Genomic DNA, 17,385 nt, shown 5'->3' with positions numbered 1-17,385 from the left:
ATTCCAGTCTCCTGTCATTTTGAGATAGTCTATTTATCCACACTACAACTTTAAGGACAGGCTGAAAACAAACAATATATTTCTGCTGTATCCTAAATTCTCCAAGCCAAAACTACACGTACATAAACTATTTAACTATAACTTGTTAGTGATTACTAAAATCAATTCTGAAAAAGTGAACCAAATGGATAAGTCACCGAGCCGTAATTGGAAGTGAAGGAGAAGCAAATGTTCAAACCACATCGTCTCAGTCCATTGCAATGTATTAAAAAGTGATAAATGTATTTAATGTAATGCAATGTATTAAAGAGTGAACCTTCCATGGTTCGATATCCATCAATATCTTTGACCAGTGCAGTTTTTATTTGTACAGATTGCAATATATTTATTGTCAAAAACAAGCATTTTTCATGAGAGTGTTTAAATCTTCCAGCAGTGAGTGACTGAATTTAAAATCACTTACTTAAAAAGATTGCTTCGAACAATGTAGTGGTTTAATTGGCGTATACTAGTCATTTTCTTCATAAATTGCACATCGTGCCCAGTCTTCCACTTGTGAGTGACCTGATTCAAAATCATTGAGTGACTTAAAAACATTGTACTGAACAACTCAGTACTTTCACTGGTGTACAGTAGTCATTTTCTTATTAAATTACATATTGTTTTGATATGAAACAAAATAATTGCTAGTGCCTTTGTGCCTAAGGGCATTTTGTGTAGCATCCTCGAACTAATATAGTCACTGGAATTTCAACCTGGAAATGTCCAGTTTTGGAGGGGTGTGTGTGTGTGTGTGTGAGCGGAGGCAGGGGGTGGGGGTACTGATTTGGATGAATCAAATCTTCAACCAGCATAAAATAATTCGGAGAAACATGATGCAAATGTTTTTGGATAAACTTACTTAACAATTAAAATTCCCTTATATTTTGCTTTGGTTTGGCTGGTTCAGCCACATTATGCTGTATTAACTGATGTGAACAAACAATTGTGAACTCTTGAAAATGCAAGTGCAGGTAAAGCCACACAAAAAAATACCTTAGCATTTTGTATTCTATAAACTAGAATACAAGAACAATGGAAATTGAGATAAATTTTGTGAGAGACAATTTTTCGGCAGTAGAAATACTAATATTCAGTGTTGTGAACATCATTATAGACATTAAAGCCGAAATAACGTCATACAGATTCTCCCAGATGTTACCAGGACCATGTCACTGGAGGAAAGAAAGCTAAGCACTGATTCAATAAATTATGACAGGTTTTGATAGCATTGAAAGAATAACCACTTTCTCATTTTGGAGAGTCAGTGATATCAGGTCATCAATTTCAATCTATCACAATGATGAGATACAGTGCAGGAAAGCGATAGCAAATCTGTTGAACTGGTGCGACAACAATAATCTCTCCCTCAATGTCAACAAAAGAGATAGTCATCGACTTCAGGGAGAATAGTGGAGGGCATGCCCCTGTCTACACCAATGGGGATGAAGTAGAAATGGCCAAGAACTTCAAGTTTTTAGATGCCCAGATCACCAACAACCTGTCCTGGTTTCTCCATGCGAATCCTATTGTTAAGTAAGACTCCCAATGCCTCTACTTTCTCAGGAGGCTAAGGAAATTTGGCATGTTTGCTACAACTCTCACCAACTTCTACAGATGCACCAATCTGGTTGTATCAAAGCCTGGTATGGTTTCTGATCTGTTCAAGACCACAGAAACTACAAAAGATTGTGAATGTAGCCCAATCCATCATGCTAACCAGCCTCCTATCCATTGACAGTGCAGGAAAGCGATAGCAAATCTGTTGAACTGTCCACACTTCCCTCTGCCTCGGAAAAGCAGCCAACATAATTAAGGATCCCAGGCACCTCAGACATACTCTCTTCCACTTTCTTCTGTCTGGAAAAATATATAAAAGTCTGAGATCACGTACCAACCAACTCTAGAGCAGCTTTTTCCCTGCTACCATCAGACTTTTGAATGGACCTACCTCGCATTAAGTTGATCTTTCTCCACACCTTAGCTATAACTGTGATACTACATTTGAACCCTGTCCTTTCCTTCTCTATGAACGGTATGCTTTGTCTATATAGTGCGCAAAGGAGAAACAATACTTTTCAGTGTGCCTAACATGTGGCAATAATAAATCAAATCAAATTGAGTGAAGAAAGATGTTGGAGAACTGTTTTATTTATATATAAAGCCATTGGAACATTTAATACTTTTCCATAGAGAGTGGCTAAGGCAGAGGCTAAAATATCTTTTAATATTTGAAGCAGGAAAGATAAATGATCATGAAATATGGTTAGGATTGTGTGGCTAAAAGGACTATGATAGGTTGAACAGTCTGCTGTGCTGTTGACTTCAATGGTTCCTTTGTTTACTTGTGACCTATGAAGTTCATTGATGAAGAGACTGATCGTGCACAAGGAAAGAGGAGTAAGCCATTCAGTCCCCTGAGCTGCTTCACCATTTAATGAGATTATGGCTGTTTGTGATTCAACGTTGTTTACTTTCCATGGATTGCTATCCATCGATAGCTTTGACTCACAAAAATCTGTCAATTTCAGGTTTGTAACTATTAATTGAAATCATATCTATTGCTTTGTGTTATAAGGAGTTATGTTTCTCCCATTCTTACCATGCAGACCCCTTTCTTACCTCTCCCTCCTAAGTGACCTCTGATTTTAATATCGTGTTGCTTTGCCACCCTATCAGGGGAAAGGTTTCTCCATGTTCTTGTTTTCCTCCCTCTCTTAATTTAACAATGCCTAAAACCTCCCTCCATCACCACCACTCGCCATCCAGTACAGAGTGGGAACTTGCCCTGTTCAGAATCAAAAAGTAGAGTCTGTGCATTAATAATTCTCCCAAGCCAAGAATTGTGCTGTAACTACTTTATTTGGAATGCACTTCCTGTGCACTTTTTGTAACTATTTATTTTACAATGTACAAACTAGGTACAAAAAGATTCTCAAGACCATAAATAAATGACATAAGTTACATGTACCTAAAATTCAAATAAAAAAAATAAAAATTAAAACAGAAAAAAATTAATCTATGTCTAACTCATCAAAAAAGGGTACAAAGGGGGAAAAATTGGACTGTTAGAAGAATTCCAGTTTGAACTAAATTAAAATATGCTGTACACTTTTATTCAGAAGACCACAGTCTTGCATATACCCAATCAGGTCCAAGCAGGAATACAAAAAATAGATCTATGTCATTTGTTTAAAATTAGCATTTAAGAAGAACACTGCTCAAGACAGAGAAGGATGTGAAATACAATTGAAAATATTGGTTACAGTTTATGATAACTTTGAAAGAATTATGATATATTGACACATATCATAACAAAAGTTTACACCAAGCTGTTAAGTATCTAGAAAAATGGTCTGAAAAGAAAATTACCAAGACCCTTGAACATGACTGAGAATTTTCTGACATTATCAAATGTATATAAAACAATGGTAAATTCCAATGGCACATTTTGAAATGCTACTTCAATAAAATACACGCACACAGCTCAGTGAAAGGTCCAGGGATCTGTTCCTATATAACAGATTCCATACATTATTAATACCTAATAGTATTTTGAACAGGTTGTCACACTAGGCGCAGCAGTGACATGCAGAAGTCCACAAAGGTTAGTTATCTTACACAGTACATTCCTCTCGTGATTTTCCAGAACAGATGCTGAACTTTATATATTTAAAGCATGGGATTTTTTTTTTGCTTTGAATTTGGGCTTGTCTAAAGCCGATGTTTTTTAGAGTTGGAGTTCCTTCCTTGGATCTGATCTTAATGGTACTAGGTCCTGTGGGATTTTCCATGTTCATTGTTGTTCGGAGTTCCCAGAGGCTGCACGCTGAGGTTGATTAGGCAGCTGAATAATTTCTAAAGTAAAGCAACGGATAATTGATTTATAATAAATGTCCCACCATATAAGAATGCTGGTTGTACATCATAACTAAACATTAGATCAATTTTATATAAGTTTAGCATTAATTTTCTTCCATACCATTTTGCATTTAAATAATACTGTTTGTGAAAAACAATTTTATCAGCTACATATAATCCCCTGGGATGTTGTCAATCAAAGTCACTACTGTTAATCACAATGGGCACAGGTCACATGATTTTTGTTTTAGTCTTTCTTGTAATTGCAAAAAAAACACTTGTGAATTATTGTAAATAACTCCTTATGTTTTTTTAACTAATACCTGGCTGTGAGGAAGAAACAGTCTTGTCTCAAATGCAGTCACTAGGCTGCCATGGGAATGGTATTTGGTGAAAAGTTGTGTTACCAGAGGAGGAAATAAGACAATCTCTTTTGTTGGGAGATGATGTGGAATTTATTCAGGTCAGGTATAATAGCTCACTGAGGTTTAGTAACATCAATCCTAGCCTGAGCAAACATCTGGACAAAGGAATGTAACTGGGAAATGTGGTGCAGAATTTCCAGAACCTCAATTAGGTTAATAGATTGATGGGAGGAAGAGAGACAAAAGAGAAATGTTTTACACAGATCTGATTCCTTCCCTTTCTGCCTGTAATGATCTCCAAATTTGAAAATCACAGTTTTTTTCTGTTATTTTTAATGTCATTTACTGATTAATACGTTTGGTTTGATCAGTGGCTTTACTGTTCACATGAGACATCTTCTTGAAAGAAATACTGTCCAGCCCAGCTTCCCTGAACTTTTGCATGTTAACCTCCTCTGGTATCATGCATTTAATTGAAATCCAAGACCTGAAGTACATTAAATGCTTTGTAAGTTATTACTCCATTGAGAATTCCCAAAGCATCAGCTACAATGTTTCTTTTCTCAAAAATAAATAATTGGTTTCAACAATGGCTCAACTGGTAAAAACAAGCTAAGCCATACTGAACATGGGGCTGTGGACCTAAAAGTTTACTTATTTATTAGTCATAAGTAAGGCTTACATTAACACTGCAGTGAAGTTACTATGAAATTCCCCTAGTTGCCACATTCCGGCACCTGTTCGGGTCAATGCACCTAAACAGCACATGTTTCAAACTGCGGGAAGAAACTGGAGCACCCGGAGGAAACCCAGGCAGACAAGGGGAGAATGTGCAAAGTCCGCACAGACAGTGAAACAAGTCAGGAATTGAACCCAAGTCCCTGGTGCTGTGAGGCAGCAATGCTAAACACTGTGCCACCCTGACTGCAGACCTGTCCTTCGTTAGTTGATCTCAGTTCTGGTGGCAACTGGTCTTTGTTTATTTCAGTTAAGGAGTATAAAAAGATCAACTGCTTTTACTCCTCACACAGTAAACATGTGTGTATGGGTGGGTGTGTATGTATGGGAGGACATCTTTCTATGGGTGGGTGTGTTTGTATGGGTGGATGTGTGTACATGGGAGGTGCATTTGTATGGGTGGGTGTATGTGAATAGGAGGATGTATTTGTATATGTGGGTGCAAGTGTATAGGAGGGTGTGTGTATGGGCGGGTACAAAGGTATAGGAGGGTGCGTGTGTATGGGAGGGTGTATTTGTAAGGGTGGGTGTGTGTGTATAAGAGGGTGTGTGTGTATGGATTGGTGTGCATGTATGGGAGGGCGTGTTTGTATAGGTTGGTTTGTGTGTATAGGTGGGTGTGTTTGTGTGAGTATGGGAGGGTGTGTGTGCGTGTGTGGGAGGGGGTGAGCGTGTGGGGAGGGTGTGAGCGTGTGGGAGGGTGTGTGAGTATGGGAGGGTGTGTGAGTATGGGAGGGTGTGTGTGTGTGTGAATGGGAGGGTGTGTGTTTGTATGGGAGGACATGTGTTTATGGGAGGGTGTGTGTGTTGGGAGGGTGTGTTTGCATGGGCAGGTGTGTGAGTATGGGAGGGTGTGTGAGTATGGGAGGGTGTGTGAGTATGGGACGGTGTGTTTTTATAGGAGGCTGTGCATGTATGGGAGGGTGTGCGTGTATGGTAGAATGTGTTTTTATGGGAGGGTGTGCTTTTATGGGAGGGTGTGTGCGTATAAGAGGGTGTGTTTGGGAGGGTGTGTGTATATGGGAAGGAGTGTGTATATGGGCGAGTGTGTGTGTGTGTGTGTATGGGTGTGATTGTATGTACATTCAGATGTTGAATAATAATCATTTTCTTTGAAAATTTACGAGCAAACATCTCATTTGTCTGACAGTAACCGCTCAAGGGTTCAAACATCTTTTCCTTTGTACAAACATGCTCAGTGAGATTCTTTGGCCTCTCAGCCACGTGGTTCCCCCAACTCAGTGGGAAAGCTGCGGGAGGACCGGGGGGTGGGGGTGGGCTTGGTGGGGTGGGGGTGCAGTGGCAGGACCAGACAATCCCACCGGCGTGAACGGCTGTAGAATTCCAACCATTGTCTTCTGTTAATCAAGGGGTGAAAAGGGGAGAATGATCGCAATCATCTCGCCACTTGTGACAGCATAAAAACAAAATGCTGGAAATGTTCACCAGGTCTGGCAAAGTCTGGTCTCTGAAGAGAGAAAGAGAGTTCATGGGCTGAATTTTCCGGCCCTTCCTGCCGGTGGGATCTTCCGGCCCTGCCGATGGTCACCACCACCACCCCCAGAGCGCCCCTCCCTCCCCGGGGTAACAGATTCCCCAGCACTGGAGGTTGCAAGCCATGCAAATTGCTGTAGACATCGATGGGACTGGAAGATCCTGCCACAGCCAAGGGCGGGCTGCCTCCGCTGCCAGATCACATGTTGCCGGGGTGGGGGGGGGCTGGGAAATCACACCCCACGTTTCAGGTTCATGAATGACCATTCATCAGAACTGGGGAAAGTTAGCGACGTAACAGGTTTTAAGCAAGTCAGCTTAAAACAAGCTTTAAACCTTATTACATCTCTAAGTTTTCCCAGTTCTAATAACAGGTCCTGAAAAAATGGGAAGCGCAGGGGGAGGGGGGGTTGGAGGAATTTTCCCATCCTGCCCGCCAAGGAATCGTAGAGGGCGGGGAAGCGGGCCATGCAAAAGTCCGTTGACCTCAGGTGGACTTTTCCGGTTTTGGGGTAAGCACAGCTGGCAAATCGCACCCACGGACTCTGTTTCTCTCTCCACAGATGCAACCTGCTTTGCTGAGTATTTCCAGCATTTTCTGTTTTTATGTCAGGTTTCCAGCATCTGTAGCATTTTGCTTTTGTAAACAGGAATCGATGCTGTTGTCACATAAGGAATCAAGCTTAATTTTGACAACACGTTTAATTTGTAAAAGTCTAATGGGCTGAGCCAAGCGACATTGCAAGTTGGAAATGATCACATTTTCAATGGTGTGTTGTGGTTACCGAGAAGTTATTTGCATAGCACTTAGTTCAGTCTGGTGCAGTGCCCAGTTTCACCTGATGAGCGCGCCCACTGTTGTTAACAAGGTACAACACCCCACAATGTGGAGAGCGTACGCCTGGTGGGAAGCAGCTGTATGACTTCATTGTACGAAAATAAGCTCTTTTTCTGAATATCACTATAGATATAAAACTGGCTCCAGAAATATGCTACAGCAATTGGCCAAGTCTTGAACATGGATCATGAAACTGACAGTACTGCTTCTAGGGGAACATTTGAAAGGACTTAAACCTTTCCTCTGCCCCATTTCCTGTTATCGTTTATAAACAATTCATTGGCTGTTTTAGAAATTCTCCTTTCTTCTGGTCAAATTGGCTACTAATACTTGATGTCATTTGTTTATTTTTTATACAGTCATGGGATGTGGGCATAGCTGGCTGGGCCAGCACTAATTACCCAGCCGTGAAGGCAGTTAAAAGTCAACCCACATTGCTGTGGGTCTGGAGTCACATTTAGGCTAAATTGGGTGGGGACAGCAGATTTCCTTCCCTAAAGGACCAGATGGGTTTTTCCTGACAATCGACAATGATTTCAAGGCCATCAGTACATTTTCAATTCCAGATTTTTTAATTGAATTCAAATTCTGCCCTATTGGGATTGGAACCCGGGTCCACAGAACATTAGCTGAGTTTCTGGATTAATAGTCTAACGATAGATAATACCTCTAGGCCACCCGTGTCCCCTTGGCTGGGGTCTATAACCCCAGGCTGCTGGGATCTTGGAACACTATGCAGCATGAATCAGGATTTCAGCAAAGGAGGAGGGGGAGAAAATTGATTTCATGGGAAAGTGTGGGGTGGGGGAATCTACGTTGAGGCATCATTCAAAGCAACCTACCACATAATACTAATTTTAAACAATAATATTCATGATGACTTGATTCATTTTATTTTACCTTGTCATCTTTTGTTGTTGTTGCAGCAATTTCCCTTCAGCATTCAAAGGGACCATAAATTGATAGTTCCTTAGCCAAAGTTTGGGAGTCTTCCATTCCAAAAATCTACCTAGACATTTCTTGATGGAAGGAATCTCCACGATGTTTGTGTAGGGAACCACTAGAAATTACATTACATTAAAGTCATTATAGTTCAAACGGTAATCCACAGGGCTGCCTGTTCATTTTCAGCAGATAGTTGGAAGAACGTACTGGTAGTTTACAGAAACCTCCAATAGGATGTGGTCATTATAAAGAGCTTCATTGCTGATCAATTCATTGCTTAAATCTTGACTGGAATGCCTTGGAGAGCTTCGAATTAGTTCATACACGTCCTTCATGAGGAAGCTCACAAAATTAAAAGTAACCTTCGATCCAGTGACTGCTAAAAAAATTGAAATCTGATAGTAATTATGAAATTGTTAGGTTGGCTCCTTCAAGAGAGTTCATCCAAGAGATGCAGGAATTTGAAAGCAAATATATGTGTGATCCAGTTTCCTCTTATTTAGACGAAGGTCTCTGTATTTGCCATACAGTGGTCATAAAGTTCAGCACTCTGTCCTCAAATCAGGCAAAACCGCTGACAAAATATCCTTATATCAAAGGGCAACAATGAAGTAAAAAGTGCAGTTTATTCCTGTTAAAGTGCATGGATGAGGTAAAATAATTTCATTTTGTTTTGCACTGGCTCAGACGGGAACCATTCTTCCCTGCATCTGTTGCATCTGGGCCCTCATTCCCTGGACACTGCTCAGGATCTTACTCTGATGCACCATTGTTGTGATTCCAATTCGGGCCAGGTCACTGTGGTAACACATAATGGAAAACAAAATTCAAAACATTGGCCATGTACAAAGCATATGTACCATTCATAAAACAAAACAAAAAATCACCTGGCTATCCCAATTCTACTCAAGCAAATCAGGTCCATCATACCTTGTTCTTTCGAGTTTCAGTGATGATGGTCTTTAAAATTACCCACCAGGAGTTTTATACCGGTGGACATTGTTTGGAATTATGATAAGCTTGCAAGCAAACTTAATCTCCTAGTCTTTAGCTCCTAGGTACTGATTTTCTGCCCAGTCATACTCATTAAGAAGAAATTTCCGGCTCTTTACCCAGACTCTGCAGCCTATGTACCCAAGATAACTAAGGTGGAAGACAATTCCGTTCAGCTTACCTCAGAAATATAAGAAGTGCCTTCAGCTTGTCAGGCCATTCACTGATTCTGGGGAAGGAGGGATGGGAGAAAATCCCACACTAGATAACTGTAAGAGGGTTGCTGCAAAATTGCAATCAGGTCAGTATTATTTAGGTGAAACCTTGATCTAAGGGGTTGGCCTGGGCTCAGTGCCTCTGTATACTTTAACACATAAGTTAGGCTGACGCTTCAGTGTAGTATTGAGGGTGTAGTATGGCGAGAAATATGAATGTTCAGGTGCTAAAGCCATGTCTATTCTCTCAGGTGGACATGAATTGCCTCATGACAGCAGTTAAATAAGTACAAGAGTAAACAGTAGTCTTCATGCATCTTGTGAAAATACATTAACTCACAACCAAAACCATCAAAAAAAAGAGTTAATTGGCAATTGATCTCATTGATGATTGTGGGACTCTGCCATTTGCCTTCAACACATGAGTTAATGCACTTGAAGCATTTTGGGATGACCCAGTGAGATGAAAGAGACTATATAAGTACACTGGCTGGAATCTAACCACTGTTCACACAAGCAGGATTTTCCCATCCCGCTGCAGTGAATGGAGATTTGGCTGGCCACCAAGTTCTCTAAGTTTGCTGCAGTGGGAGCATGGCATGAACAGCAGGTAAGATCATGCCCACAGGCCAGAGTTTTATCGGCATGCCTGCCCAATTCTAGGGGCGGGCAAGGCTGACAGAATGCCATTCTCTGCCAGCCTCGGGCGGGACTGTACGAACCTTGGGTGGACATGCCAGTAAAATTCCACCCACAGTCTTTCTGAACAAGCTGAGGGATATTAATGCCAGGAAATGGAACTTTCCCATTTCTAATGACCAGTCTTAGAATCAAATGTATTTAGAATAACTAGACAGAGAATTGTGTCCTTGTGATTTTGTGCAAAATTCAGAATAATACACATTCCAGCCATCCTTATGATCTGTGAGATTGTCCATTTGCATCGAATTAGGAGAGTTTATGCTCTTAGTCGATACCATGAACTGAGTTAAAGCTGCTCAGACATAGTTCCAGCATGATCTTTACGGCAACAGTCAAGGTCCTTTCCATTCTATCAATCTGAACTGAAATTCAAACCCATGCCCAAATGTCGTAACCTTGACCAAACTGTCACGCAAACTTACTTGCATGCGTACAACAGTAGGAGAGAGTTAACTGAGCACTTGTAGATATGTGATATAAGTGGTTTAATTTTTTGGTATAACCCAATTTCCAGTGTTTCGTTGGTAACGTTTTAAAGCTCGAATGGCAATGACATCTGAAATTCATTCAGATATATAAAAAACAGGTTGGCACTTACTCTTGGTTCATGTGTACCACTGCCTCTAGGGAGGTGTATCCGGCTGCTGTGAAGTTATCTTTGTATCTGTCCATCTTGATAACTTGGAGCCAATCACCAACAGATCCCAAAGCGGAGAAGTCAGGTGTGCCTGGGTCTAATAATGCAGTGGAGGGTCTGTATTTTTAAATAAATAAATATCTTAAGCAAAATAAGTCCGGGATTGTACCTTTGTACACAGCATTTATCTATGATCTATACTACTGTGTTTATAAATGTTAAACAGCTGTAGCAAATAGCAACGAGGCTGCAGTGGGGGAACTGTAGAACAAATTACTGGCTCATGCACTGAAAATTAATTTGCTGCTTCATTCCAAAGACAGCTGGACTAATTTCAGGTGGAATCACTAAATTGCTATTTCTCTTCCCGCACTGGTAGTGTATAAGGCAAACTTTCATCTGTTCCCACATCAATTTATTTTCCTGGAACAAGTCACTAGAGGTTTATAGTTTTGAGGGGTGACATTCTACACCAAGCATGGCTGACCAAGAGTCTCTCGTGCTGTTACTGTCAGCAATTGGCATTAATTGGAAGGATTCTGCAGGTTGGCAGTCAACCTTTTCATCTGCGTTATGAATGCACCTTCCTTGGCCATCAGATTCTGAGGTGGGAATTGAACCCAAAACTTCTGACTCAGAGGCAGGGACGCTATCTACTGCACTACAAGACTTTCCAAAACATACAACTACAAATGAAGGCCTTAATTTTTAGACCCCATCCCATCTAAAAAATGGGGTTGAAGATGGTGGGCTGGGATTGGAGATGGGTGGTGCTGGGATTGGGGGTGGGTGGGGCTGGGATTGGAGGTGGGCAGGGTGGGATTGGGGCCAGGTGGGCTGGGATTGGGGGTGGGTGGGGCTGGGATTGGAGATGGGTGGTGCTGGGATTGGAGGTGGGCAGCGTGGGATTGGGGCCAGGTGGGCTGGAATTCAGGGTGGGTGGGTGGGGCTGGGATTGGGGGTGAGTGGGGCTGGGATTGGAGGTGCGCAGGGTGGGATTGGGGCCAGGTGGGCTGGAATTGGGGGTGGGTGGGTGGGGCTGGAATTGGGGGTGGGTGGGGCTGGGATTGGAGGTGGGCGGGGTGGGATTGGGGCCAGGTGGGCTGGAATTGGGGGTGGGTGGGTGGGGCTGGAATTGGGGGTGGGTGGGGCTGGGATTGGAGGTGGGCGGGGTGGGACTGGGGCCAGGTGGGCTGGAATTGGGGGTGGGTGGGTGGGGCTGGAATTGGGGGTGGGTGGGGCTGGGATTGGAGGTGGGCGGGGTGGGACTGGGGCCAGGTGGGCTGGGATTGGAGGTGGGGCTGGGACTGGAGGTGGGCGGGGCTGGGACTGGAGGTGGGCGGGGTGGGATTGGGGCCAGGTGGGCTGGGATTGGGGGTGGGGCTGGGACTGGAGGTGGGCGGGGCTGGGACTGGAGGTGGGCGGGGTGGGATTGGGGCCAGGTGGGCTGGGATTGGGGATGAGTAGCCTGGAATTGGGGATGGGTGGATGGGGATTGGAGATGGGTAGGCAATAAAAGCACTGCCTTTCTGCGCACCAGGCGTTAACCCATTCCCGAACATTTTCATGGAGATGGGCTGGTGACTGGGAGGCTATTTAATGACTAATCAAAAACAATTAAAAGATGCCAATTGGGATTTTCTGGATGGCCTCAGGTTCCCAAAGGGGCCAGTTTAACTGCTTGGAGGCAGCCTCCATACAGGAGGTGCTGCAGGTACTGGTGCTGGAAACACCCTCCCTGCCTGCTGTGAGCAACTACAAGCTGCCTGAAGAATGCTACCCCTCCTAAACTCCCTACCAACACCCTCCCTCACAGTGCTGACCATCTTCTTTGTTGACAAGAGGGCGCCATTTTAAAGCCCTTTCTCCCTTATTTATTTTCCACTGCAGCCCGCTGCTGCTTTGAAGCTGAGGGAGGCCTCAGATTGGCTCAGCGGCTTTGAGAGCCTGCCCACACACTGGCTATTAGTTGGCTGTCCTGGGAAAAATCACATTGAGTGATAATTCTCCATGCAGAGTGACCTCTGTCAGTCACATTTTAGCCTGACTGCAGGGAAAATCCTGTTGATGGCCTCCTGGTATTTTGGTCAGTGAACAGTATATTGCACAGGAATTTTTCCTCCCTTTTTTCAAGAAAAACTTTTTTTTCCATTCCCAGGAGATTGTATGACTTATGGTGGGTTAGAATATTGTGAATTATGATGCTTAAGGCATGATGATCGTGTGAGGTGGTCCAGCTGGTCTTTCCTCATCCATCTCTTTTGTACGTTCGTAAGCTAGGGCCAGTCTTGTAATCCTGGTTACTTGCCAGGTTGTGTTCTGTGAATTGGCCTACACTCCTCTGCCTGTTTCATTGTATCCTTCTTGCAAATCTTGTTACCAATGATTTGAATATGAAAGCAAATAGCAGAATGTCCTCTGTAATTTTATAACAGTGCATTTTCTATTCTTAGTGTTGACGGACACCTACTGCCAATTGATTTTTGACAAAAATCAGATCAGATGACAAAACGATGACAGCATGCATTAAGATATAGGTAATGAAGAGAGACTATAAACCTTAAATATCTTAAAAAAAACCCAATATTTTCTCTCTATAACTCAGGAAAGACTTTAGGATTGAGATTCAACTCCTCTGAGAATGTAAATCAAATGCTTACGCCCATTAGCGCTACTGTCCCTTTCGTTTTTTCATTGAATTTGGTGGACTCAAGTGGGGGTTATAACAGGTGATCCATCAGCTGTCAGCTGTTTTGCATCTCTGTTAACATTGAATTTTAGTTTTTTTTTAAAGATTCTGCCTTATGAATGCAAGAAATAGAAGCAGTAGTAAATTTGAGCCTGTTACACCATTCGGTACAATCATGGTCAATCTTTTGCCACAACACCACTTTCCTGCCTGCTCCCTAGATTTGTTGAAAGGTCTAAAACCTGCTTACCACAGCCTTAAATATGTGCAAAGGTGGAACACCCACAATCATAGGATCATAAAATCCTTCCAGTGCAGAAGAGGGCATTTGGCCCTTTGAGTCTGTACTGGCTTTCTGGTGTTTTACCCAGGCTATCATCCCCAACCTATCCCTGTAATCCCACACATTTACCATTGCTAATCTATCTAACCTACACACCTTGGGATACCAAGGGACAATTTAACAAGGCCAATACACCTAACCTCCACATTCTTGGTTGTAAAATCTCTGAGGTGGAAGAATTACCATGATTTGTAACCCCCTGAGTGAAGAAATTTCTCTTCGTCTCAGTTCTAAATGATCGACCCTTTAGCCTGAAACTGTGCCCCCATGTTCTGGATCCCCAGTGAGGGTAAACAATCTTTCAGTGTCTACCATGTCAAGCCCCTTCAGAATTTTGTATGTTTCAATGAGATCACCTCTCATTTTTCAAAACTCCAGACAGTATAGGGCCAATTTTGCACACACTCTTACCTCAGGAACCAACTTAGTGAACATTTGCTGTACTACCTCCAGTACATGTATACCCTTCCTCAGATACAGGGGCTAAAGCTGCACACAGTGTTGTTGGTGCGGTCTCACCAAAGCCTGTTACAACCGAGGAAAGACTTATTTTTTTACGCCAATCTCCTTGGAATAAAGGCCAACATGCCACTTGCCTTCTTAATTGTTTGCAATACACCGTATGTAACTTTGTGTTTCTTGGTGCAAGTTCATCCAAGTCCCTCATAACATCAACGTCTCAAAGTTTCATGCCTTTTAAAAATAATATTCTGTTTTTCTATTTTAGAAAAATCAAAGCCGAACTCTAGAAATTGTAATATTAGCAATGGTGGACATATTTAACTAAGAGGTTTCATTACATTTGTGATTCACTGAAACTCTGTGATTTGTACTTATTACACCAAGAAGTAGATTTTAGTAAACACAATTATGACTTTTCTATCACTGAACAAAATTATCATTCCAACAACTGTTCAATCTACAATCACAACAGGCAGCTGCCTATCCATATACACCCAACTGTCGGCAATGTTTTAAATGGTTACATTGAAAGAGAGCATATAAATTGACCCGTACTTCTGTTGATCATATTCTGTCATGTTTAGTATCTGGAAGTAGAAGTACAGGATTTCTAAGACAAAAGTCGATTCAGTTGAATAACCTACTGCAATATTATTATTAAAAATGTATTTTCTGTACTCTGAGTTGGGGATTAGGGCAGGCTTACAGGTTTAAGTATCTAACTGGATAACTTCTTCCTTCTTTCTGAATAATTAACTTGCATCACGTGGATGTGTCATGGGCCTCTGCCCTGACACAATTAAATCAGTACGAAGGAAGATGTGCTAGCTAATGGCCCCAAGGTGGTTGTTACCTGTTCAAATCACATAAAGGTCAATAATGGCCTCAGTAAGCCAGTAATATGTCACTGCTGTGCAACATGACAGCATCGGCAAGAACAGTCTGCCTTGTGACATTTCTCCCTGTGAATTCATGTACGGTAAAGGACATCCATTAAAACCCAAATTGATAATTACTCCAATCACTCACTGGATGGGAGGCACACTTAAGTGAGAATACCCATTGAAACGTTATGACAAGACAAACAACTGCTCCTGTACTAATTACATGCTGATTATTTTTAAATTGGTGTATTAATTCTGGATAAAGAAAGTTATCAAGATTGTAGCATTTTGTGAATGAAGGAATTAAGAGTATCTGAAGGATTGAGGGGATTAAGAATACGGGTAATGGTTGAGCTCACAATATGTTAGTGTCAGAGGAATGAAAATTACAAGTAATCTTATGACTCAACATACGGATTAGAAATTTAAAAGTATGCTGTACACAATGGTAATCTCCAGTTGCTGTGAAATAATAATAATAAACGATTTGCAGTGAGGAATTTAAAATCTACTTTTAGACTCAGTTATTGCTATAACATGATAACACTGTTCAAAGTATTTTAAATATTCACCTCGTACTCTCGGTCACTGCTGTTCTTTTCAGGCTGCTTGGGTTTCGAATCAGTTTGTCCAACATATTTACAATCTGCACAAATTTGGGTCTGTCATTGCGTTCCTTTTGCCAGCAGTCCAGCATTAACTGGTGGAGGGAGACTGGGCAGTCCATGGGAGGAGGTAATCGGTAACCTTCTTCAATCGCTTTGATGACCTGCAAAAAGGTGCAGAATTTAGATCCATCTCTTGCACCTTACAATGGATTTTCACTCAGACTAACTTAACATGAAAACAATTTATTATCTGTGAATTACCCATTCTCAACTCAATGTCCTTGTTCTTGGATTTTTCCCATTATCCCTACTTTCCTAAAGGCAATTACACATAATGCAATACTTCGTCCTGAGCACTAACACATTACAATTGTAATTCACCCAAGTACATGAAACATAGACTAGGCATACCAACAGCATGTTCCAATGTGGGATATATGGAGGCATTACAATCACATCTAAACCTGTCCTCTGATACACAGCCACGCACTTTCAGACAAGAGTAACTGGACAAGAATCAGGAGTAGGGACAACCACAAAAACTTGCATTTATACAGTGTAGTTAAATTCATCTAGATATAACCAGACAAAAATGGACGCTAAGCTAAAGAAGGAGATATTTAGTAGGATGACTAAAATACGGGTATTGAAAGAAGAAAGGGGGATGGAAAGGCAGAGAAGTTTTGATGGGCAATTCTGTATGGAATCCAGATGGCTGAAAGGCTGCCTACTGAAGATTCATAGACTTCCTGCAGTGCTGAAAGAGGCCATCTGGCCGCAGAAGTCTGCACTAACTCTCCAAAAGAGCATTTTACCCAAGCCAAACCCACTAACCTTCCCATCCCTGTATCCCAAAGCATTTACCATGACTAGTTCACCTAACCTACATACTTTTGGACACAAAGGTGCAACTTAGCATGGCCAGTCTACCTAACCTGCACATCTTTGGACTGTGGGAGGAAACCTCAGCACCCTGAGGAAACCCATGCAGAAATGGGGAGAACATGCAAACTCCATACATATAGTCACCCAAGGCCAGAATCAAACCCCAGTCAGTGCTAACCACTGTACCACCATGATGTGAATAAAGGAATGGGGATGAAATGTTGGAAGAACACAAGATTCTCAGATGTTTGTAGAGCTTGACAAGATTAAAGAGATAGGAAGAAATGTGAACAAGGAGATTTTTAAGTGTGGTCTACTGGATAAAATAGCCTCCTGTGCTGGAAATGTTTATGAAGGGAAGCTGTCATTTTAAAAAGAGTATAATCAACGGAAAAATATGGTCAGTGTTAAGCTCTTTAAGCATTTAAATTCATGGACTATCGGATTCCAAAATAAAGAACAGGATCATGAGTAGTAAACTTACATCCTGATTGGACATATCCCAATATGGCCTTTCTCCATATGACATTACTTCCCACATAACAATTCCATAACTCCAGACATCGCTTGCTGAGGTAAATTTGCGATAAGCAATTGCTTCAGGTGCTGTCCATCTGATTGGGATCTTCCCACCCTGTAGATAAGAGTTCAGTTATTAGTTAGGAGAAAAGAGTTCACTGCTCGGAC

General features: G+C 41.8%; 1 protein-coding gene across 1 annotated transcript in view; it reads right to left on the bottom strand.

Moving 5' to 3' along the window:
* Window positions 1–2,892: 2,892 nt before the first annotated feature.
* LOC145340938 (ephrin type-A receptor 4-like) overlaps window positions 2,893–17,385 on the bottom strand; it is a 123,837-nt gene continuing 109,344 nt past the window's right edge. The window contains exons 14-18 of the mRNA XM_080185541.1: window positions 17,183–17,332; window positions 15,778–15,974; window positions 10,789–10,944; window positions 8,236–9,078; window positions 2,893–3,897 (exon numbers count right to left, since the gene is read on the bottom strand). Coding sequence (XP_080041667.1) covers window positions 8,964–9,078; window positions 10,789–10,944; window positions 15,778–15,974; window positions 17,183–17,332 — 618 coding nt within the window. The 3' untranslated portion in view covers window positions 2,893–3,897; window positions 8,236–8,963. The remainder of the gene's footprint in view (window positions 3,898–8,235; window positions 9,079–10,788; window positions 10,945–15,777; window positions 15,975–17,182; window positions 17,333–17,385) is intronic.

This window comes from Carcharhinus amblyrhynchos, chromosome 3 (assembly GCF_965287045.1).
Source record: "Carcharhinus amblyrhynchos chromosome 3, sCarAmb.v2.hapA, whole genome shotgun sequence".
In the NCBI taxonomy this organism is placed as follows: Eukaryota; Metazoa; Chordata; class Chondrichthyes; order Carcharhiniformes; family Carcharhinidae; genus Carcharhinus; species Carcharhinus amblyrhynchos.
The sequence above is the reverse complement of the archived record's forward strand: the minus strand, read 5'-3'. Positions and strand labels throughout refer to the sequence as shown.